Here is a 22,670-nt window from a genome sequence, read left to right on the forward strand (position 1 = left end):
TAATTATTGTTTACCCTTTCATGTTTTTTGTTTAATTTATTTTAGTCCTTTATGTTGTTTATGGATTATTTTCATTTCCAGTATCTTATTTGTTTAATATGTGCTATTGTGACTTTGGTTTGTTTGTAATTTTATTTCGATCCTTTAAGTTTCTGTTAATACCATTTTGATCCCTTAAATTGTCAAATATGCTTATTCGATTATTTATATTTTGATATGTAATGGTTTTTTTGTTGTACTCTAGTCCTTTATATATTTATCATATTTGTTTTAATTCGTTCTATGAAATGTTCTTTTGTCAGTATTATATGTCTTATTTGATATTAATTTTTTAGTGGTTTATTCAAATATTTTCAAAAACATGTATTTGTAGAATGAGCGTGGAAAGCACTGCTTGGTCGAAATAATGCGATCTGTTACGACATTCGAACGAAATGAGAACTTGAAATAAATTTACTTTATTTTACTAATTAAATCTTTTTTATTCAAATGATCCAATGTGTTTTTATGTGGTAATTTATTTTATTCAAATGTCAATTTTCCATTTATATCCGATTCGCTTTTTTTAAAAAAAAATCAATGAGTAGGGAATATTCTTTTACAAATAAGAAATAGGCGAGAGAGTTTTTCCAATGGAAGATTGTTAATTTCGAGATTTCTTTTCAAGTTAAAGAATTTTTCCTAATAATATAAATAATTCGAAGCAATTTAATAAATGAATCATATTTTAACTTTATATTTGATTCATGATTTCCACCATTTACGATAGTATGTAAGCGATTAAGTACTGATTTTTGGGCGCTGTGGGGTACTTATCATTCCCCACTCGTAATCGATTCCCGAACCCATTAAATTGAATCTTTGATGACGCATACCGATTTTTCTTAAAATTGTTTTAAAAGACGTTTTTAGGTATTCAACCTATCTAACTCAAAGGTCGATGGCGACTCCCATTCAAATTAATTCAAAATCGTCAATTTTTCAAATATATTAATAATTTTTTTCTAAAAAAAATGGTTATTACATAATCTTTTGAACAGACTTTGGGAACAGATTCTGTTTCTTATAATATGATGTTTACATGTTTCACTGCCCATAATTCATTGCATCAGCTGCCCTAGAATGAAGTTGTGCATCCATTATCATTTGTTACCAACCACTTGTCCCTCTCTGTACTAATCCTGCAGTGTAAGTACGAAAACGAGATGAAGATGCACCGTTCAAGCACGCTTCCCTGTGGAATCGTGCATCTCTGATCTATCCATTTTTTGTTGCTGAACTCTACCCAGTAACTCGACTTGCAAGACCGTTTTCCCGACAAAATACGTTATTCGAGCTGTTAAATGAAGAAGCAGATGATAACACAAGTTAGAAATCTAATTCTCAGCAACGGAAGCCCTTCAGTGCCATGTAGCCTATTGAATTCCATTTCTCTGACTGAACATCGAATGAAAGCCTAACGCGGCCAGTTGACATGAAGCTCATCCGAGCCATTGGAAATTCCGGTGAAAATACCTTATGAGCTTGTTTCACTCTGCAACTCATCAGGTACCCTTAGATGGCCCATTTTAAACCTGATAGCCTTAAAACGAGTATATTGAGAAGCCATACCGGAAAAAGCTGATATGCTAACATAATTCTATCATTCATAAGAGTTTCACCATAGCAAGTTTGGTTAATTGTATGTGCTGGAGGCAGCAATGGCCTCCAATGTGCTATGTTTTCTTATGGAAGGGTTAAGCGCTCGAGACTAAAAGGAATAGACTATGATTCCTCCTATGGCATTCTAACTCGCTGTGCTCATGCTCTTTAAAGTTCTCAGGCTATGTCAAGTCGTTCGCCTCGATGGTGAGAACGACACGAACAATATCAGGTCCATGAAATTGTATAAAATCAGCACAACCATCCATTTAGGATCCTTCGTAAGCATCACCAATAATGCATAACATCAGAAACCCCAGAAAAAAAACACAGAGACAGCTTAGGAAACACTTTCAAGCATGAGGACAAAAACATCAAATCCATAGTTTTACAATTACAAATATTCATTGAGATCAATCAGTAAGGAAGATAAGAACAACACATCGATGAAATACAGCATCCTTCAAGAATTATCTTCCAGGGTAGTTAAAGAAAATGAAAGAAACCATAATTCATAAGCTTACTATAATGCAAGCAATCATGGAAACACTATAGATATAAGATGTAATGCAGTAATGGTGTAAAAATCGAACGTTCAGTAAATGTGTTCAGTGAAAGGAGAAGGGGAAGGTACCCTTCCGTTTGCAGAAGAGAGAGAGAGTAAAAGAGGGCATAGTTTGCTGAGAGAGAGAGAGAGAGAGAGAGAGAAGAGAGGGCATAGATCCAAAGATAAGCTAGGACTAAGAATTCTGAAACCCTCTTTTTAATCGCCTTTCTTCAAGTAAAGAACTGATGATTTAGAACGTAGTGACTGAATCTTAATTTATTTGAAAACTTTTAGAGGCCATAAGTTTAAACTACTTAATTGTGGTGGTTGTCTCCGAATTATAAAACATACAAATGATTGGTGTTTCATACATAGTAGATTTCAATCAAATGAATCAATCATCCAACAAAACTATGCCATATTCATTGTCAGTTTATTTGGGGGCCACGTATTGGGCCAAAAGTGGAGTAAATGGGAGATTCTTGAATGAGGGTGATAAGAAGAATGATCTATAATGTTATTAAACCACTTGTCTTTTACTCGAGTTATTTGGGACGACGACTGAACACGTCATTATCCCTCTTTTTCATCTTCATATCCTTTTCGTTATTACCTTCATCTTCTTCCTCATTTTCCTTCAGCTTAAAACCTTTTCAAAGGATTCTGAAAATCATTGCGACTTCCATTTCTATCAAGGTAAGACCTCTCTTCCTCTTTCCATGAGCTTCTAGATGAATTCAAGAGCTCTAAAAGTGAGGAATTTTTTACAAAACGATATCTTTGTTTTGTTGGCGTAAGAGAGAAGGTTTTTACAAGACATTCTTCATTTTCATTTTATTCCTTTGTCCGTTTTCTCATTCTATGTTTCATTCTAGGGCAGCTGATGCTGATGACGCGATGAGTTCCGGGCAGTGAAACATGTAAGCATTCTATTATAAGACACAGAATCTGTTCCCAAAGTTTGTTCAATAGATTACATCTGCAAGACTTGAAACTGGAAGTCCTTAAAAAAGAAAGCAAAAAATAGAAGGGGAAAAGGAAATTGATACCTAAATCCCTGCTGAAAGCACAAAGCAAGTATTGTCACAACAATCCATATTAAAGTGGTCGAGAAAGATAAAACAATGGGAAGAAAGGGCAGCAGCTATGCCCAATGCTCTGTACAACAATATGCTCCATTACTCACCGAATGGGAGAGGCCTTAACCGGGCCACATAATGTTAGTCATGCCTTCCAGTCATAATAGTCAAGTTCACTGTTAAAAAACCCGCTATCCAAGAACTCTTGAGCAATATCCGAAACTATATCATCCTGCAAATGGAGACTCCGAGGTAAATCGGGTGCTCTCTGCATGAATCCAGCATTGCCACCAGCTGCTGAGGAGTCGCTGTTTGAAGCGCCTTTAAAACTGTTGCTTCGACTCGAGGCAGGCCCTGCTGCACTTCCTGATACATTAGAGGTGCCTGCAGTTGGTTGAGCAGTGGTGTTGCTACCAAAGCCCAATACGTTTCTTCCCGAACTGGTATTCCCATTCTGCCCACTCAGGGACTGCTGCTGCTGTTGTTGAACTCCGGCATTGTTATTAGACATCTCATGGTACAGTTGTTGCATCATTTGTTGTTGTAAAACCTGGTTACCCTGAGAGGGCTGCGAATGGTCCTTTTGGATTATGTTATTACCGCTTACTGCAAGTTGCTGCTGCTGCTGCTGCTGCTGTTGAGTTTGTAAATGGGGACTCGATAAGCCACTAACAGGTAGGATCGGCATGGATCCTGATAACACGGTAGCAGGTCCTTGGAAATTTGAAGATGGACTCTGGTTAGAATTATTGAAGGAAGAAGAGGCTTCCTGATTGAGTGAGTTAGGGTTTGAATTCAACGAGTTCTGCCTACTGAGCATATTCTGGTAGTTAGAAAGTGCCATAGCAGCTTGTGCTGAACCGCTTAAAGGTCCTCGACCAACCATCTGCTGCTGGCTGCTACCCATTGGGTAGCTTATTCCAGGATGTAGTGCCATTAGCTTATTGAGGGTATTCCTGTCGGTTGGCAGAACCTGTGTGTTCGCTAACTGCATCTTTTGCATTTGGAGCTTCGCTGCACTGGCATGTCGAGGATAGTTTTTCAAGCCATCTGCAAATATGGTTTTTAAGCAAACAGATGGTTAGGATCAAAGCTATAAAGTTTCTCCCATTTCATATAAAATAAACCGTTGTCCCTAAGCAATAGGTAGATGATGTAAATGAATCATTTTCACCAACACCAATAGTAATTTTTAAAATAAATAAATAGTGACATGATACGTGTACATTGGCTGCATGTTATCACTTTGACCAACACCAACCCATAAAACTGGTATAATTAAGGAGCCAAATTTTCATAACCCAAAACAAAAATGAAACACTAGCATGAGGCAGCTGAAGATCATCTCATGCTACATGAGCTAGAATTAAAAGCTTGGAATTATTATTTTCTAGACATAAATAAAAGATGAAAACATGCCACATTATAGTTAGGATTAAAAGCCTCTTAAATACAATTCCATGATTGTGACCACTTGGTTTGATGAACAAAATAAAACAATCAAAATGTCAGAGGTCAGTAAGGCAAATGCACAACTTACCAATTGGCCCAACCTTGTGTTCTCGACAAAAATCTATTAGATCTTTCATGCTATTTACAACCTCAGCAATCTATAACAAATTATGAGACAATTGTAAGCGAACTAAAAATTGAATATCTATTTACTGCAAGTTAAATGATAAAAGCTAAAACTGTACCTGCAAACACCGGACATATCTTTTTGAAAAACCCAAGTCATTCAGCGACTGTAACTCCAAACTCTTCACAAGTTGCCGTCCAGCTGTCAGGACCCTAAGAGAAAGCAGCCATGTAATCATGTTGAATAAGCAAAGTTCTAATTAGTAATAAACATGTAATAGCTAAACAACTCACTTTTTTTGGTAAATAACTACTCACTTAATCCTTGGTTAAAAAATAAAAAGTATAAGGTCTTACAACCAAAAGCTCAACTAAAACAAACAGTAATACTTCAAGACCCTGCAAAATCACTTTTCTGGTGCTTCTGGCTTAATGGCACTCAAGGAGGGTAACAATCAAAAAAACATATTTCCATATTTTCTGAAGCAAGTAATCTCTTGAAATCTTAAGGGCTCTAAGAAAAAGAATCTGATACGTGACATTAGTTCAATTAACTCACATATTGCCGTTTGTTTGCAAGTCCTGCTGAGAAACCCCCTCAGACCCACCTTCAGAAATTGTGCTCTGGCACTTATGTGCTACCTGAAGTAACTGGTTTACCTACATGATTTACAGAAGTCAAGTTATATCAGGCGTCAAAGAACTTAAAACAAACAGCATATGACCTTTTATGATTTAGGAAGTTCATTTTTTAAGATAGAATAATTAAACCTCATACACATGCCAAAGGAATGCAAACTTATAGATTAGAATAAAAGGAAAGCAGTGTCAACCAAGCCTGTAGTGTATTGGTAAGGGACATCGTTTTAATCCTTAATGACATTAGGTATTGGGTTTGATCTGCGGCAACCCCTCCCCATTACATATATAAAAAAAGAAGAAAATGAAAGCAGCAAAAACCTTTTTAATTCTGGATGACATTAGGGTTATCGTCATCTGGATAACATTATTTTGGACTTCTTTGTATCCCTGATACTATCAACACATTCAGAGCAAAATTTACAGCTTCTTGGGATGTAAAGGGGATAAAATAGAGTAGCGCATAAAGGAGTGAAGGGTTTAACCTACCATGTTTGAATTTTATTCCTAACCTGCAATATATGGTCAAAATCCTCATTTTGGATGTTACCTCAATTGAGAGGTTTGTATTAGAGTACGGGTAATCCTTTCCCAAAACTTATTTTAGTAATGGTTTATATGCACTGTAATAGCACATAAACTCTCAAGTTTTCTCTACTATACTTTTCTCATCTCTCACCTCATTCACTCCAAATCTAAATAAAGAAAACAAGGCAGGAATAAAATAACACCACAAGCGGATTATTTGAGTAAATATGTCAGCCATTGTAAGTGACTTTCAGTTGTCCTACTCATACGATTTCTCATCTTTCATTAAAAACGTAACTACAATTTTATGTACTATTATACATGATACAACCATAATTAATGAAAAACATCATATTTCTTACAAAATGCAAGAGAAATATCAAAGGAGTGATGGTGCATTTGCAGAAGAACCACCGACAGGAGCTTAGAACTAATAAGGTGCAAATTTTAGTACCTGAGGTGCAACTAAACGGCGTGGAAAAAGTTCTTCATGTCTACGTGCACAAAATTCCCAAGACAATATCTGCAAAAGGGAATTGACAACAGGTTATTCCCTAAAGAGAAGAAATAAAAAATGCAAAATGTGAATAAGCTTTTGTTAACCTTCAAGTCCTGAGTGAATATGATGCGAAGCTGCCCCTCACGAACAACACGAAGCTGCTCATATACACTCTCCTGGACTGCTTTTCCATACTCCAACATCATTATTCCAGAAGGAAATCTAGACTCACGAGGCAAGTCCAAAAACAGAAGCTCATCAACCACTCCACTACCAAATTTGATTTCATTAAGTCTGGGGAGTACTTCAAAAGTTGCTTCTGTAAATATGAGACCATTTACTTAAGTTAAAATCAAATGCTCAGATGCCTAGTAGCGAAAGTGATTATAAGTGACTTGACTTCTGAAGTACGAAATTTATATTCAAGCTGCAAGCATAGAGCCTATGTTCTCTAACTAGTAAGACAAAACAAGAATAAACAATGGAGTCCATAAATCCAGAGATATTATGAGTTGATACATATTAAATTCAATTCGGTCGTCTTATTATGGAGAGTGATTGCTCGGTAGCTTTAGAATGGATTAAAAACTCCTCAACTTGTCCTACATGTTATGATTTTATTGTTAAGGAGATTAGTTCCTTGGTTGTATCAAAAGATGTTGTATGTCGCTTGATTTTATGAAGTGCTAATTGGGAAGCTGATGAATTGGCTAAAAAAGGGATTGGGTGAGGTGAGGATAGGGATAGTTGAGAGGGGGTTTTGTCTTGGTAATGGGGTTAGTGCATTATTCTGGTTGTAACGTTGGGTATTCAAACCCTTATTTTAATAAAAATTGAGGCACTCTTTTCATCCTTCCGCTGATTGTCGTTCTCCTTTTAGGGGAACGGACACTTAAGAAGGGGGTTTTTTAACTAGGCCTCCCATTCTTATAAAAAAAAATCAAGCCATTCGAATATAATATATTGTCTAATTGAGAGAATAAGAAATGATAAGACCTTATTTGAGTAAAGTTTTAAGCTGGTAAAAGAATATCAGGAAATCCATAACAATAAAATTAAAGAAATTCCATTTCCCTTTCATCCAATATGTCAGTGTAAGGAGAGAGAAAAATGATATTGTATAATCACGGAAGTGTGAATGACATAAAAAATGAAAATCAATGAAAAGAAAACAATGAATTCAATGCAGATAGCATCCTATAACAAACATTAAATCAGGACCATCTTTTTTTCCCCTGTACCATGCTTCTAAAATGTAATACCTATCAAAATAAACTACAAAAAATTATCTACAACAAAGCAGAAGGTCAGAAATCTCTTACCAAACCCCCTTCCAGATTTAGACCCACAAATATCACAATGCCAGGCATCCTGAAATTTAAATAAAGAAAATTGGAATTCTACTGATATAAGACGAGCAAAAAATCAAGAACCCGAGTGATGGATAGTATTATTCATGCATAAGAATGCATGCGAGATACCAAATCAGTGCAACTAATTCAATAAAAATCCTACACTTCATGATAGAAAGATAATTTTCCTATGTTACAAACTAGAGGAAAGAAGTATAAAGACTAACCATAGCTGCTTGAGGGAAAACACCAAGTGCATGACTCCCAACATTTTCATACATTGACAAACACCATCTTTTCTTTGCACGAGGAGAATAATACTCTGCAACAAATTTCCTCCAGTATGCAAAAGTATTGTCCTACAAAATCAAGGAGACATAACAGGATTCTCAGCATTTACCAAGTTGAAAATGAGTTGATGTCAAGTCTGTAACAAGAAGAAAATTGAGCATTCAGCGGAGTATATGGTAGATTTCTACACACAAAAAAGGGGGTGGGGGGTAACTTCGTGACTGCAGCAAGTTAACCAAGCTTACATATTTCCACAAAAAAGACAATCTTCAAGAGCAGTGAAACCGTTAACTGAATCCACTTAAAATTCAAGATATTTTGCCACAAGATGTAGAAAAAAAACATAAACTCACAGATGGCCTTTGCCGTTGGTGATATAGGTATTGCATTAGGCGGCGAGCACATACACCGCCATCAAAGGGACGCTTCATTCCAGCTACTTGCTGCATGCCCTGTTGTTGCATTTGCTGCCTCAACTGCATTTGCTGTTGTTGTTGTTGCTGCTGCTGCAACTGTGCTCTCTGCGATGGAGGCATTGACTGCAAAATTTGTTGTTGTTGTCTAAGTCTCTGCTGCTGGAACAAAGCTTGTAATTGGGGGTTTCGAGCTTGCAACTGCATGGAATCCTGTCTTTGCAACAACTGTTGCAACACTTGCTGCTCCAGAATGTCTTCTTGCTTGATGTCTAATCGAGGTTTCTTCTGCACCTGATATAGATTATTAGGATCTTGCATGAAGGACCCTGGGACTCGTGGACCCATGGGAAGTGAAACATGCTCAGTTTGCAATGCAGGTAAAGATGTAGCAGTGGAGGCCCCTTGCTGCATTTGCCGTACACTTGGATCTTGATGAGATCCCAGTTGGCCTACAGAAGACCCATCAACTACCGACGAACCTGACATGCCTATATTGTTGGAGGAAAAAGACATGGGCGATGCCGGTAAGCGCATATATGACTCAGTATTAAAACTAGCACTTCTCTGCAAGTGGGGACCTCCTGACAACGCTGAGTTTGCATCTGTGACCAAAGAACTTGCCCCAACACTAGGTCCTGAGTTTGCCACACCATTCAACAGTGCACTGTTCATATCACCCAAAATCGGACCCAGATTAGGACGCCCAGTTCCAGGAATTGAATTAGATAAGTTCTCATAAGGTGAGCTCAAGCGAGAGTTAACTACAGCCTGGGACTGCCCATCTCCTTGGAAGAAAATTCCAGAACTCGAGGAAGATTGGGTTAAACCCCCAGCTGCCCGAGAAGGTGCCATTGGAGGCACTGCCCCCTGCTGGGTGGTGTCTAAATAGCTATCCAGAGCCAGACCTTTATAATAATAAATGCGCCCTCAACAATTTGATGTAGATATCTAAAAATAATATCTGATAGGAAGACCAAATGACAAATTAGAATTTGAATTGCATGTGCTTCAAGAGAACAAAATTACAACCTTTTCTAACATTATTCCACTCAGATAAGTTAATCAAAACTAGAAACAAAATTTCAAAGATTAATCAACACCCAAAGAAAACCTAATTTTGAAACCAACTCACTAAACCGATAATGACTTAAATATAATAATCAAAACTTAAAATCATTGCACCTTCAGAGCACGCATCAGCTACCAAATCACTCCGCAGAATAAAAAGAAAAAAAAATACTAATCAAAGTTTGCCCCAAAGTGATCGCACGCATACACATATCCCATAGTGTAATCAAACTCGAATTAGAAACAAAAAAAAACGAGGCTCCAAACAGGAGCAACAACAAATTGAACTTAATTAAAGACTTAATAAAAAGATAAACAATAAGATCAAAAAACAGCAAGCAGTAATCACTTCAAAATAAAACGAACAAGAAAAACAGAGTAATTTAAAGATCGATCAAAGCAGAATCGAACTAGATAAAGAAAGGAAGGGAAGCTATTAACCTGAAATCGATTGCTGCAATCGGCAAACAAAGAAGATAAAAAAGCGAAACTTTACTTTTATTTTCAAAATTTTTCACTTAATTTATAAAATGGTAGATATAGAAAGAGATAGATTTCATGGGATCTGTTTTTTTATACCTAGCGGAATTACCGGCAGCGCCGGTAGCTTCACCCTTTGTTGTTAGAGTTCAACGACACGTGTCCCCCATATGATAGCCCAAAGAAGTCGGTGTGGGATCTCGACAATGTCATTTTTCAGAGATGGTCCGCTACCATTTGATTTAAAATTATTTGGCAAAAACGCCTCAAAGATCCATATACTTTTGATTAAAGTGACACTCGTATTATTCTTTTTAATGTGACCTTTTAATTAATGTTTTTTGTTATTAATCGTTAAAGTAATAGTCTATTAGTTCACGGTATTGATATAGCAGTCCATGATGCTGATGTGATAGTCTATTTGTCATGTTTGAGTTATTAATTTAGTTAATTTATCATGTCATCTATCACGTTAATCTGTCACCTTAGACTTTCACGTCAATACCATGAAGTGTCACATCAATACCGTAACGAATGCCAAATTAGTTTTTTTTTAAATATTGAGACCTTTGATGTATTTCTGCTAAATAATTTTTGTTTTTGTTTTTTTTTTATTAAAATTGAAATTAATCTCAATTTCAATTTATGGAGAAATGTTTCTCATATTTTTATTAAAATTTAAAGTTAATAAACATGTGAAATGACATTAGTCGAGTGTAATTTTTTTGTTCACATATTCTAACCGTTACATTTATAAGATATGTACATATTATCAATGATAAAGAAAGATTTGATAAAAAAAACATATTCATCATATGTGGTGAGACATACGTAATTATGACATTATCACGTCGATCATATAACAATGAGGTGGGATAAATTTAATTTTTGACGGTGTCAGTCAGACTCGAAAAATAAAATTCGACATTCAATCGTAATCTACCACGATTAGTTTAGGTATTACACAGCAGCAAATGCAATTCAGGCAGCAATTGCAACAACAGGGCATGCAGCAAGTAGCTGGAATGAAGTGTTCTTTTGATGGTGGTGTATGTGCTCACCGGCTAATGCAATACCTATACCATCAACGGCAAAGGCCACCTGTGAGTTTATGTATATATATTTTTATTTTCTACATCTTGTGGCGAAGTATCTCGAATTTGAATTTGTTTCAGTTAACGGTTTCGCTGCTGTTGAAGATTGCATTTCTTGTGGAAATATGTAAGCTTAGTTAACTTGCTGCAGTCATGAAGATATCATCCCCCCTTTTGTGTGTAGAAATCTACCATATACTCCTATGAATGCTCAGCTATCTTCTTTGTCACAGACTTGACTTCAGCTCATTTTCAATTTGATTATTGCTGAGAATCCTGTTATGCCTCCTTGATTTTGTAGGATAATACCTTTGCATGCTGGAGGAAATGTGTTGCGGAGTATTATTCTCCTCGTGCAAAGAAAAGATGGTGTTTGCCACTGTATGATAATGCTGGGAGTCATGCACTTGGTGCTTTCCCTCAAGCTGCTATGGTTAGTCTCTATGCTTTTTTTCTCTAGTTTGTAACATATGAAAATTACCTTAATATCATGAAGTTTGGGCCTTTTTGTTGAATTGTTTGCACTGATTTGGTATCCTGCATGCATACTTCTGCATGAATAATAGTATCCATCAGTTGGGTTCTTTATTTTTTGCTCGTCATATATCAGTAGAATTCTGATTTTCTTTGTGTAAGTTTCAGGATGCCTGGCATTGTGATATTTGTGGGTCTAAATCTGGAAGGGGGTTTGGTAAGAGATTTAAGAGCTTTTGCGTTGTTGTAGAGAATACTCATCTTGGTAGGAATTACATATTAAAGTATAGTATGGAAAAAAATGGTCATCATTGACTTTCATTTTTATCTCAGTCACACTTCCGTGATTGTATAGTATACTTGTCTCTCCTTATATTGACATATTGAATGGTACTTGACATCTGACCACTTGATTTTAACCCATGTAAATACTCTCATGTTTACAGAAGCAACGTTTGAAGTACTCCCCAGACTTAATGAAATCAAATTTGGTAGTGGAGTGGTTGATGAGCTTCTGTTTTTGGACTTGCCACGTGAGTCTAGATTTCCTTCTGGAATAATGATGTTGGAGTATGGAAAAGCAGTCCAGGAGAGTGTATTAGCAGCTTCGTGTTGTTCGTGAGGGGCAGCTTCGTGTCATATTCACTCGGGACTTAAAGGTTAACAAAAGCTTATTCACATTTTGCAGTTTTTATTTCTTCTATTTAGGGAATAACCTATTGGCACTTCTCTTTTGCAGATATTATCTTGGGAACTTTGTGCACGTAGACATGAAGAACTTTTTCTGCGCCGTTTAGTTGCACCTCAGGTACTAAATTTTGCACCTTATTAGCTCTAACTTCCTGTTGATGATTCCTCTGCAAATACAGTCACTCCTTTGCTAATTCCTTGCATTTTGTAAGAGATATAATATTATTTCTTTAATTGTGGTTGTATCATATATGATAGCACATACAATTGTATTACGTTTTTAATGAAAGATGAGAAATCGTACGAGTAGGACAGCTGAAAGTCACTTACAATGGCTGACATATTTACTCAAGTAATCCGCAAGTGGCGTTATTTTATTCCCACCTTGTTTTCTTTATTTAGATTTGCATAGCACTGATACCAAATTGAGTAGAACAGGTCAGGGAATGAGATGGAATAGACAAACATTTAGGGATGAAAAAGGGCAATTGAGAGAGAGGAAGCCCTAGGGAAATTAGCCTTTAAGATTCAATTGTAATTAACTCCTGTGAAAAGGAAAATGAAGAGTTTATGAAGTTTTCTTGCAATGTGTTTGGGATCTGAAGGTAAAAGATATTGGAGTAAATGAGGTGAAAGAATTGAAGAGTGAAGTAGATAAAACTTGAGAGTTCATGTGCTATTACATTGCATGTAAACCATTACTAAAATAAGTTTTGGGAAATGATTCCCAGTACTCTAATACAAACCCTCTCAATTGAGGTAACTTCCAAAATGAGGATTTTGACCATGTATTGCAGGTTAGGGATAATAGAATTCAAACGAGGTAGGTTAATCCCTTTATTCCTTCCTGCTCTACTCTATTTTATCCCCATTACATCCCAAGATGTAAATTTTGCTCATGCGTTGATAGTATTAGGGATCCTAACAAGAAAGGCCAAAATTATGTTATCCACTTGGTGTTTTCCTTAAGGAGCAGGGTGAAAATTAAAAATTGTTTCTGCTGCTTTCATTTTATTTATTTTTAATGAGGAGGGGAGGTTGCCGCAGATTGAATCTGAGACCTAATGAATATAACGATGTCCCTTGCCAATGCACCACAGGCTTGGTCGACATTGCTTTCATTTCATTTTAATCAAGTTTACATTCCTTTGGCATGTTTATGAGGTTTAATTATTCTATCATAAAAAAATAAAGAAAATGAACTTCATAAATCATATTTGGTTGTAACATATTTGATCATATGTTGTTTGTTTTAAGTTCTTTAACAACACCTGATATAACCCGACTTTTGTAAATCATGTAGGTAAACCAGTTACTTCAGATAGCACAGAAGTGTGCCAGAGCACAATATCTGAAGATGGATCTGAGGGGGTTTCTCAGCAAGACTTGCAAACAAAGAGCAATATGTGAGTTAATGGAGCTAATGTGAAATTCTTTCTTTTCCATGAGCGAATGTCACGTATCATTCCACTATTTATTTATTTTAAAAATTACTATTGGTGTTGGTCAAAATTATTCATCTGCATCATCCACCTATTGGTTAGGGACAACAGTTTATTTTATATGAAATGGGAGAAACTTTATAGCTTTGATCCTAACCATCCGTTTGCTTAAAAACCATATTTGCAGATGGCTTGAAAAACTATCCTCGACATGCCAGTGCAGCCAAGCTCCATTAGCGAATGCACAGGGTCTGCCAACTGACAGGAATACCCTCAATAAGTTAATGGCACTTCATCCTGGAATAAGCAACCCACTGGGTAGCAGCCAACAGCAGATGGTTGGTCGAGGACCTTTAAGCGGTTCAGCACAAGCTGCTATGGCACTTTCTAACTATCAGAATATGCTCAGCTAGAAGAATTCGATGAATTCAAACCCTTAATCAATCAGGAAGCCTCTTCTTCCTTCAATAATCCTAACCAGAGTCCATCTTCAATTTTCCAAGGACCTGCTACCGTGTCATCAGGATCCATGCAGATCCTGCCTGTTAGTGGCTTATCGAGTCCCCATTTACAAACTCAGCAGTAGCAGCTTACGGTTAGCGGTTTTACGACAACAAATGATGCAACAGCTGTACCATGAGATGTCTAATAAGAATACCGGAGTTCAACAACAGCAACAGCAGTCCGTGAGTGGGCAGAATGGGAATGCCAGTTCGGGAAGAAATGGATTGGGCTTTGGTAACAACACCACTGCTCAACCAGCTGCAGCCACCTCTATTGTATCAGGAGGTGCAGCTGGGCCTGCCCCGAGCCGAAGCAACAGTTTTAAATGTGCTTCAAACAGCGACTCCTCTGCAGCTGGTGGCAACGCTGGATTCAAGCAGAGAGCACCTGATTTGCCTCAGAGTCTCCATTTGCAGGATGATATAGTTTGGATATAGCTCAAGAGTTCTTGGATAGCGGGTTTTTTAACAGTGAACTCGACGATTATGACTGGAAGCCATGACTAACATTATGTGGCCTAGTTAAGAGGGCTCTCCCATTCGGCGAGTAATGGCGCAAATTGTTGTACAGAGCATCGGACATAGATGCCCTTTCTTCCCATTGTTTTATCTTTCGCAACCACTTCAATATGGCATTGTTGTGACAACACTTGCTTTGTGCTTTCAGTTGGGATTTAACTATCAATCTCCTTTCCCCTTCTCTTTTTTGTTTTCCTTTTTAAAGATTTCCACTTTTCAATTCTTGCAAGTGTAATCTATTGGACAGACTTTGGGAACAGATTCTGTTTCTTATAGTATGATGTTTATATGTTTCAGTGCCCATAATTCATTGCATCAGCTGCCCTAGAATGAAGTGGTGTATCATTTGAAGTGACTAGTATTATCTGCCTTAATTACTTGAATCTCATCCTAAACTCACTGTGGTAAATCAATACAGAATCTACACAAAGGCCTCCTTTTGTATGCGTACAATCGATTTGCATCATCAAAAACTTGATTTTCGTTGAGGAATTTGAGTCATCGACGACAACAAAATCACCCACGTGGTAATGAACCATTTACCGGGTTCATACAGGTAACCATCTGACGATGCTTGTTGGCCCGTCGAAGTCGAGAGTTGGAACCGAAGAGGCTTCATGTTCCACCCATGAACTTGATTGATGTTGCACACCCGTCGACTGAATCTTCTCGAGGGTTTGCCTAGGTGCAGCCTAAAGAATACACTAGACCACCTCAAACCACCAAATTTGTTGAAGATATGCAACCGTCCCAAATCTATAAACACATTAAATTTAATTAATATTTAATTTTTTGTTTAAATTATCGATTAAATCACGAGTGGAGTGACAAAAGTCATTAGATTTTACTTTTAGGACTAGACAATGTTAGCTATACAAGCTACTAGGGGTTAATAAAATGTATCCATAACTTCCATTACCCCAACACTGTTGTATTACCTGGGGTCTTCTGTTGGAATGTGATTCCGATATCTCCGATCATTAATACCTGTTATTTTCAGTGCCTTGGCCGATACCGACAAGCAAAGCTCGCCGATCCTTTTATCCAACCACACCTCCTACATAAAAACAAACAAAATCCATTTTACTTCACAGGTTTTGATCGATCAAAAAGCGAAGAAGAACGATCAAAGCTACTAACTTGGTGCCGCCATCAAGACGATTAGGCCTACACAGTCTAGCAAAAGTCTCTTTCTTGCTCAAAGTATCCGGAGTACCCTGACCAACAATTTTCTCCACCAGGTACCTGTAGTTCGATGGCAGCTTCTTCTCCCACACGAAATCGACCGACGAAGCTCCACGGAAAGCCCTGTTAAGCGCCGCTAACCTGCAAATCTCCGGCGGATTCAAGTGCATGTATATGGACGATATGCAATTCTCGGTCACGTCATCAAGACCGGTCTTGAACTGAGAATGCGCAGCTGCAAGACCAGAAACACCAGCCCCCATAACAAAGAAAACACACGTGCAGTTGAACAAGATCATTAACGAAAGCAAGGGTTGTTGCGTCTCAAAGAAGGGTCTGAAGGTAGAGGAGGAGAAGGTCAATGAAGGGTAGAAATCAAAGGAAAGGGTACCACTTCCTTCATGTTCAAAAGAGGGTTCTTTAGCAGATCAAATAATTTGGAGTCTTTGAGGAGAGAAAAAGGAAAGGGATAAAGGTGGACTGATCAATATTAATATTCTCCACTTGACGAAAGGTGAAAAGGGTACGTTTTTATAATGAGTGTGCATGGATAACGTGCGTGTATATACACGCATTATTCCGAATACAACTAATAAGATTGTGGTTAGGATTAAATTTAAAAAAAACTAAAAGTATAAGTATTCAAATAATAAAATTAAAGCACGAACCAACCAATTTCAAGGGTTAAGGCAATGGTTGTTATCCTTAGAAGTCTCGTGTTCGAGTACATCATCATTAGGAGAGTTTAAGCATTTATTATCAAATGGTTAAGAGTCTTACGAACTGACACTGTCTTATAATTATCTCAAAAAGATTAAAAAAAAAGTTCAAGTATATAAATTAACATATAGCTTATTTATAGTGTAAGAGTTGAAAGAATAAATTGTCCTAAAATGTATATTTGATAGATTGAGACTCTAATCATCCAACAAGAACAAGTTAAAAGAAATTATATTTAAATACTTAAAACTTTAACTAATGTGTATTCTCATTTTTAAAAATAACCTTTTCAATTCACTTTTACTAATAATTAGAGTTAAGGACTTGCGCATGTTATTTCTCGATCCTTATTAACGTTAACATGTGTCCTTTATATTGAAATCAGACGATTTTCATGAAAGAATTTTTTCCCATTCAGTTTTAAGGTTTAATTCTGATTAATCTAAATCGACCCGGATCGCACACCTACTATAATTGATTAGTTTTTCAATTGAGATTTTTTACAAAAACAAAAACTCGAACTTAAGACATTACTTAAACTATATCAAGTTACTTACCACTTGAACCAACATATTGTAGATTTTTTTTAATTCCAACAAAAATTATATTCATGCAAAACGTTTTTATCAAATACAATAAAATTTAGTAATTTTTTTCAAATAATAGTTCTGATATATCCTTATTTTCATTTTTTTACCTAAATAAGCTGAAATTTAAAATTTTGTAAATATGAATAATAAATTAATTAAGAGAGAGAGTTGCTTGGTTGGCCATGGGCATGGGCGGTGACAATACTTCGGCAGGTAGGCAACCTTTGGGCACATATTCCCAATAATTAAATGAAAATGAAATGGCATTTAATTCACATTAAATATTTATTATAGGTAAAAAGACATGAGTAGCTTTTGTACTTTTTGATAAAAATCAATATAGCCCTTGTGTATCTTTTTCTTCAATATAGTCCTTCCCTCTCACTCAAAAAATAAATCTAATGTTAATTTTTAACTAATATTTTTTATCATTGACTGTACTAACATTACAAACCATCTGTCATGTTGAGAGTTATCAATTTAATTCATCTACTATGTCACCCACCACGTTAATCTATCACTATAAATTACTATGTCAACATCATGAATTGTCACATTAACATCATAAATTATCACATCGATACCATAACGATCAATAATTAAAAAACATTGGTCAAGAGATCACATTAAATTTATTTTCTGAACTGAAAAACATTAAGAGAAAATAATACGAGAATCATATTAATTTTAATTTTTTTTTAAATGTACATGTGCAACTCATACCTTTTTTCCCCGTTATTAAATTATTCAAGCGACATAAGGATGAACAAAAACTTGTGTTGGATCACCCAAATCCAAATGAAAACTCATTGATCAACTGTTAAGGCTTGACTTGCGCACATGAACTCGCCAATTGATAACCCATGTGTTCCAATGACACGATTTTTTTAAAATAATAATAACAAATCAATATTAGTTATAACTGAATGTCGAAAGCATTGATTAATTTATTTTAAAAAAATGAAGTTCACATGGGTTACAGTTAATAATAATTTAAATGAAAGCAAACAGGTTGATGAAAGAAAAGACATGGACTGGTCCCAGACCTAGTCCTTATAAACTGAACCAAATAACTGTGACCAGGGAAACCATGTTCAGCAACAGTACAAATCAGCCCTTAACCTGGCATTGACTCGGCGATGTAATATGAATAAATAAGACCCATAATTTGTGCTGAATTGTAATACCTGCTGTTCTTGACATTATATATTGAGAGAGATTAACGGTAGAAAATGATAGGATATTCACTGGGGAAAAATAGTCGATGTCAATCTTTGATTTCCCTCGATCGATCCTAAAAAAGTGTAAAACTAAAAAAAATTACAATGTAAGTGGATTCTAACCCTATATATATGGACCATGATCCTCTTACACAATGTAAAACTATTTTAGTTTTACACAGATTTAGGACTATTGTATGAGTAAAAACAGATGACTAATATTAAAAGTAAGAAATGTGAAAATCTTTACCGGGAAAAAACAATGAGTCAAACTCAACCATTATTTTCTCTCATCCAACGGTACTAAATATGTGTAAAACTAAAGAGTTTTACATTATGTAATTGCATCTTAACCCTATATATATATATATATATAAAAGGATATTGAAGGATTCATTGTTCCTTCCGGTATGTAGTTTTTGTTTCGACTCTAAATACCAAAAAGCTAAACATGTTTTTGCTTTTCAAAAATCAAAACTGAAACAAATATTACTTCTAGTGAGAACTAATAAACATGCATTCATTTAGTCTGAAAGACAGCCTACGTATCTTTTAATATAATTGTCCATATTTGACTTATAGATTGGACAACCTTCCCGACTAAATATGACAACCAGGACAAGTCGAAGCAGATTTTTTATCGTTCCTAACCTAATCTGACACTAAAATAACGAAAGCCAAACCGATCCGGCTTCACCTAAAAGCATTTTAGTAGCACCACCAAATAATTTAACTGAGAAATATTCGTAATTTCGAATGTTTTAAAAGGATATTCGAACCTAATATATCCCTAAGCATACAATCCCACTGAAGAACACAGCATAAAAATATCTTAAGCATGTAACCCCATATCACTGGAAAGTGGAAAGCATGAAAATAAGAACTAACTTGCATACGACTTCAAAATGCCATTAAAACCGGGTTCGTTTTGTTTCAAGTCAAGGGCAGAAAAGGCATTTCAACCAGTCGGATATATAAAGTTTGAAAGCCATCATGCAAACACTTGTTCCCCTTTTTTACATCTAAGGACCAAATATAAAGATACAATACCATGGCACACCAAACCTGAAATTGAGACACATTCATGTTCCTCCATCGACGGATGATCGATAATCAATCACCTCCAACTTGTCTCTTCCACGAGTCTTCCACAATCAACTCATCAACTCCCCAATCTTCATAACTACAATATTATTATACCGAAGGTTAGTCCATCATAAATGCATCAAAACGCTGCGAGTAAATGAAACACTATCACAACCCAACCTCTATGCCCCAGACCTTAAACTACAAAGCAATAGCATTAGCTAAAGCCTGATGATCAATTATATACAAAGTAAAAAAAATACTAAATCTCACCTTCCATCAGGCAAGTAGCGCCTAATGGTGAAGGGTATCTTCCGCTCTCGAAGTTCCTTCATGGCAATCTATTATAAAAGCCAAAAAGAGAGTTATAGTGAAGTAAAAGCAATATATAACAGTTTGTAGGATAAATAATAGAGAGCATTAGTACAAAATCATGCAGCTCAGTATGTATTACAGGAATGTAAAAATAAAAAATACAGCTTGCTTATGACTTTTAAAATGTAGAGGTGATGCAAGAAGTGCTGATATTAAACATGAAACGACATGATTAAATAATACACAGCACAAACAAATAACTAAAACACGACAAAGAAAAGAACAAGACAGAATAGACAAATGTCTCTAAACTAGTACGGCACAAAGAATTATCATATCAAAATTTATACGAACATAAACATCTTAAATGCAATTATAACACTATAATACACAAACACAACATGGATACACAAATTGTCAAGTCTAGGTGAAGCAGGGGAAGGTAGAAAGAAAGCAGGCAAATGAAGTAAAAGAGATAAGTAAAAACTAAAAACTTGTGAAAATCAAGGAACTGCCCAACATGGAATAAATAGAGAAGCCTAAGGAAAACACATGAATGAAACTAAAGCCAATCATGTTTCAGCCGTGACAAGATGCAAATGAGATAGATAAAACCAGGGCCAAACCATTATTGTTTACCTGGCTAAGGGATTATGATATTTCACGTCTTCTTATCCCATTCAGCATGCAAAGTGTTAAACGTAACATGCATCTAGGAATCATACTCCTTATATACAATCTAAAAACTTCTTTAGACCATTATGAAAAGAATGAAAAAAAAGAACAAGGTCCAGTTTATACATATCTTACACATAAAATCTATTGTCAAATAGTTATGACTTATGAGTGTGGTAATCTCATACAAGTATTCAAACTGCCAGTGCTTTAGCATCAAGCTCGCACCCAGCTTGATCAATTTTTCAGAAGGCAGAATATAATAAAGAGAGCAAAACATATGACAAAATAGTCACAAGCATAATCTTACCTCGAGCGGGTCAGTCTCACCCTCCAACTCAACCATAACTGGAGCATTCATACTGTTCAGGGAAAAAACATTATACATCATATAAGACAATTGAAACCATAAACCCCATCCCCTTTGAAAACATAAAGAATCTAAAGGTTATCGAGTTAAACCTGATTTGTAGGGCGCGGGTGCCTAAGATTCTAGCACGCTCATATTTGGTCATGTACTTCGATGTTTTGCGAGAAGCTTTGTCTTTTGCATCCTGGTCATCTTTTTCCTCTGTTTCAATAGGTTCCAAAGGAACATCATCATTGTTATTGTTTTCTAAATCTTCCTCGGCTCCTTCCTGTCCACCATAAAAACAACCCATTACACAATAAATAGCTTTCATCACTTACAGATTATTTCTTTCACACACAGGACTGAAGTACTTACTTCAATTTCAGGCTCTTGTGGCTCATCCTCGTAACTTTAGCAACAATTTCAACAACCCACAGTCAATTTTTGAGCATAAAAAAAACAAAAACAAAAACAGAATGCTTCAACATTAATATTAAAGACAAGAGCAATTGAAAAAGAAAACCCAACAGTACAATGGAAGAACAAACCCTAAAACCCCACTTTTTTAATTTCCTTTATTTATCAGAACTTGAACAGAAACTGAAAACATAATCCAATTGTCGAACCAAATGGAATTGAAAAGTAACAAAAAACAGAGAAAAATAATATATAAAGAGTGAGAGAAAGAGAACCCCATATCCATGTCATTATAGTCATCATCCGCCATTGGAGATTTAGCTGAAGGAACTTTTCTGACGGTGGATTCTCGCAGGCTCTTGCTCAAAGATTCACTTCCCGCCTCTTCTTACCGCGCTCACAAACCCTAACCAAGTAGAGGTTTTTTTGTGTTGTAGAAACTAGAAATCTCATTATAAGTAGACTTGCGTTTACTTAATAAAAGACCCCTCAGGTTTGTCGAAATATAAATTATTACCCCTGACTTCTACAAGATATCCTTATATGACCCCTGATAAATTTGTCTTTTTCTCCAAAAATATTGAGTGTATTTAGACACCATAGGGTAATTACAATAGCCTGCGAGTAATTGTTAAAATAATAATTTTACGCACCAACTAAACAACCTAAGTAGTTAAAAGGATGATTGACGTCTCTAGAGATTTCGGGTTCGAGCATGATATTTACAAAAAATGTTTGAGCGGTTATTATCAAATAGTTATAATAAACTCGGATTTTTATTCGACTAATACGTCACCGATGATGTCCAGGTTATACAATTTATTACTGTCAGTGTATCAAATATTAATCCATGGGGATAGAAGGCTTACTTCAGTTCATTATTCGAAAGCTAATTTGAAGTCAATTTGCTTTGATTTTGATACTAATTAGCAGATGCGTGACGAACAAAAACCAGGGCCGAGAACTGAATGCAGATTCTAACTTCTTTACTGGATTTGACCACAAATTACAGGTAAGATGAGTAATTTAAGAGAGATTATTATGTATTTAATGGTTCGACACGAAGTAGTATTGTACAAATCACAGCTGTGTTTAGTCGGACAGCGACGAAGGATGGAAAGGCCGCTAGACAGCCGGGACCGTTGTTTCCGGAGGGCGTCGACGTTCGAATCTCAAACAAAAACTTCTACGAAGTTGCCGATGAATGATACCTTCTCCTGGCATGGCCAGGTTGCCAACGCTAGAGTACTTGCCATCATGGAATTCTGCA

At 36.0% G+C, this 22,670-nt stretch overlaps 2 protein-coding genes and 2 pseudogenes across 4 annotated transcripts; 1 reads left to right on the top strand and 3 right to left on the bottom strand.

Annotated features, from left to right (window-relative positions):
• Positions 1 to 3,394: 3,394 nt before the first annotated feature.
• On the bottom strand, positions 3,395 to 10,139 carry LOC120118438 (probable transcriptional regulator SLK2). Of its 3 annotated transcripts, XM_039138468.1 has the most exons (11): positions 9,671 to 9,738; positions 8,659 to 9,599; positions 8,508 to 8,625; positions 8,091 to 8,222; positions 7,834 to 7,882; positions 6,616 to 6,830; positions 6,467 to 6,535; positions 5,405 to 5,505; positions 4,965 to 5,058; positions 4,808 to 4,877; positions 3,395 to 4,317 (listed from the first exon to the last, which is right to left on the bottom strand). In XM_039138468.1, the coding sequence occupies exons 2-11, from the start codon at positions 9,420 to 9,422 to the stop codon at positions 3,413 to 3,415; spliced, it is 2,517 nt and encodes an 838-aa protein (XP_038994399.1). In that variant the 5' UTR covers positions 9,423 to 9,599; positions 9,671 to 9,738; the 3' UTR covers positions 3,395 to 3,412. The 3 variants fall into 3 exon arrangements, with proteins under 3 accessions (XP_038994399.1, XP_038994398.1, XP_038994397.1); XM_039138467.1 differs by lacking the exon at positions 9,671 to 9,738 and adding an exon at positions 10,080 to 10,139 and having other exon boundaries at positions 8,508 to 9,518; XM_039138466.1 differs by having other exon boundaries at positions 8,508 to 9,599; positions 9,671 to 9,745.
• On the top strand, positions 9,490 to 14,824 carry LOC120118820 (annotated as a pseudogene).
• On the bottom strand, positions 14,760 to 16,468 carry LOC120118440 (annotated as a pseudogene).
• A 2,960-nt stretch (positions 16,469 to 19,428) lies between these two features.
• On the bottom strand, positions 19,429 to 21,828 carry LOC120118684 (DNA-directed RNA polymerases II, IV and V subunit 6A-like). The gene is made up of 6 exons (XM_039138694.1): positions 21,676 to 21,828; positions 21,359 to 21,392; positions 21,094 to 21,269; positions 20,942 to 20,993; positions 19,915 to 19,982; positions 19,429 to 19,738 (listed from the first exon to the last, which is right to left on the bottom strand). The coding sequence occupies exons 1-6, from the start codon at positions 21,708 to 21,710 to the stop codon at positions 19,669 to 19,671; spliced, it is 435 nt and encodes a 144-aa protein (XP_038994625.1). The 5' UTR covers positions 21,711 to 21,828; the 3' UTR covers positions 19,429 to 19,668.
• Positions 21,829 to 22,670: the final 842 nt, after the last annotated feature.

This window comes from Hibiscus syriacus, unplaced genomic scaffold (assembly GCF_006381635.1).
Source record: "Hibiscus syriacus cultivar Baekdansim isolate YM2019G1 unplaced genomic scaffold, ASM638163v2 tig00110328_pilon, whole genome shotgun sequence".
Lineage (NCBI taxonomy): Eukaryota > Viridiplantae > Streptophyta > Magnoliopsida > Malvales > Malvaceae > Hibiscus > Hibiscus syriacus.

What these genes read in the sequence shown, in the direction of transcription:
- LOC120118684 (XM_039138694.1), bottom strand. Translation starts at nt 21,710, where the DNA reads ATGGCGGATGATGACTATAATGACATGGATATGGG. An exon ending in TATAATGACATGGATATGGG is followed by an intron (nt 21,393 to 21,675) that starts GTTCTCTTTCTC and finishes TTGTTGCTAAAG; the next exon opens with TTACGAGGATGAGCCACAAG. An exon ending in GTGAGACTGACCCGCTCGAG is followed by an intron (nt 19,983 to 20,941) that starts GTAAGATTATGC and finishes CTTTTATAATAG; the next exon opens with ATTGCCATGAAGGAACTTCG.
- LOC120118438 (XM_039138467.1), bottom strand. Translation starts at nt 9,422, where the DNA reads ATGGCACCTTCTCGGGCAGCTGGGGGTTTAACCCAATCTTCCTCGAGT. An exon ending in TAAATCTGGAAGGGGGTTTG is followed by an intron (nt 6,831 to 7,833) that starts GTAAGAGATTTC and finishes TCATATTTACAG; the next exon opens with AAGCAACTTTTGAAGTACTC. An exon ending in TTGCAAACAAACGGCAATAT is followed by an intron (nt 5,059 to 5,404) that starts GTGAGTTAATTG and finishes GCTTTCTCTTAG; the next exon opens with GGTCCTGACAGCTGGACGGC.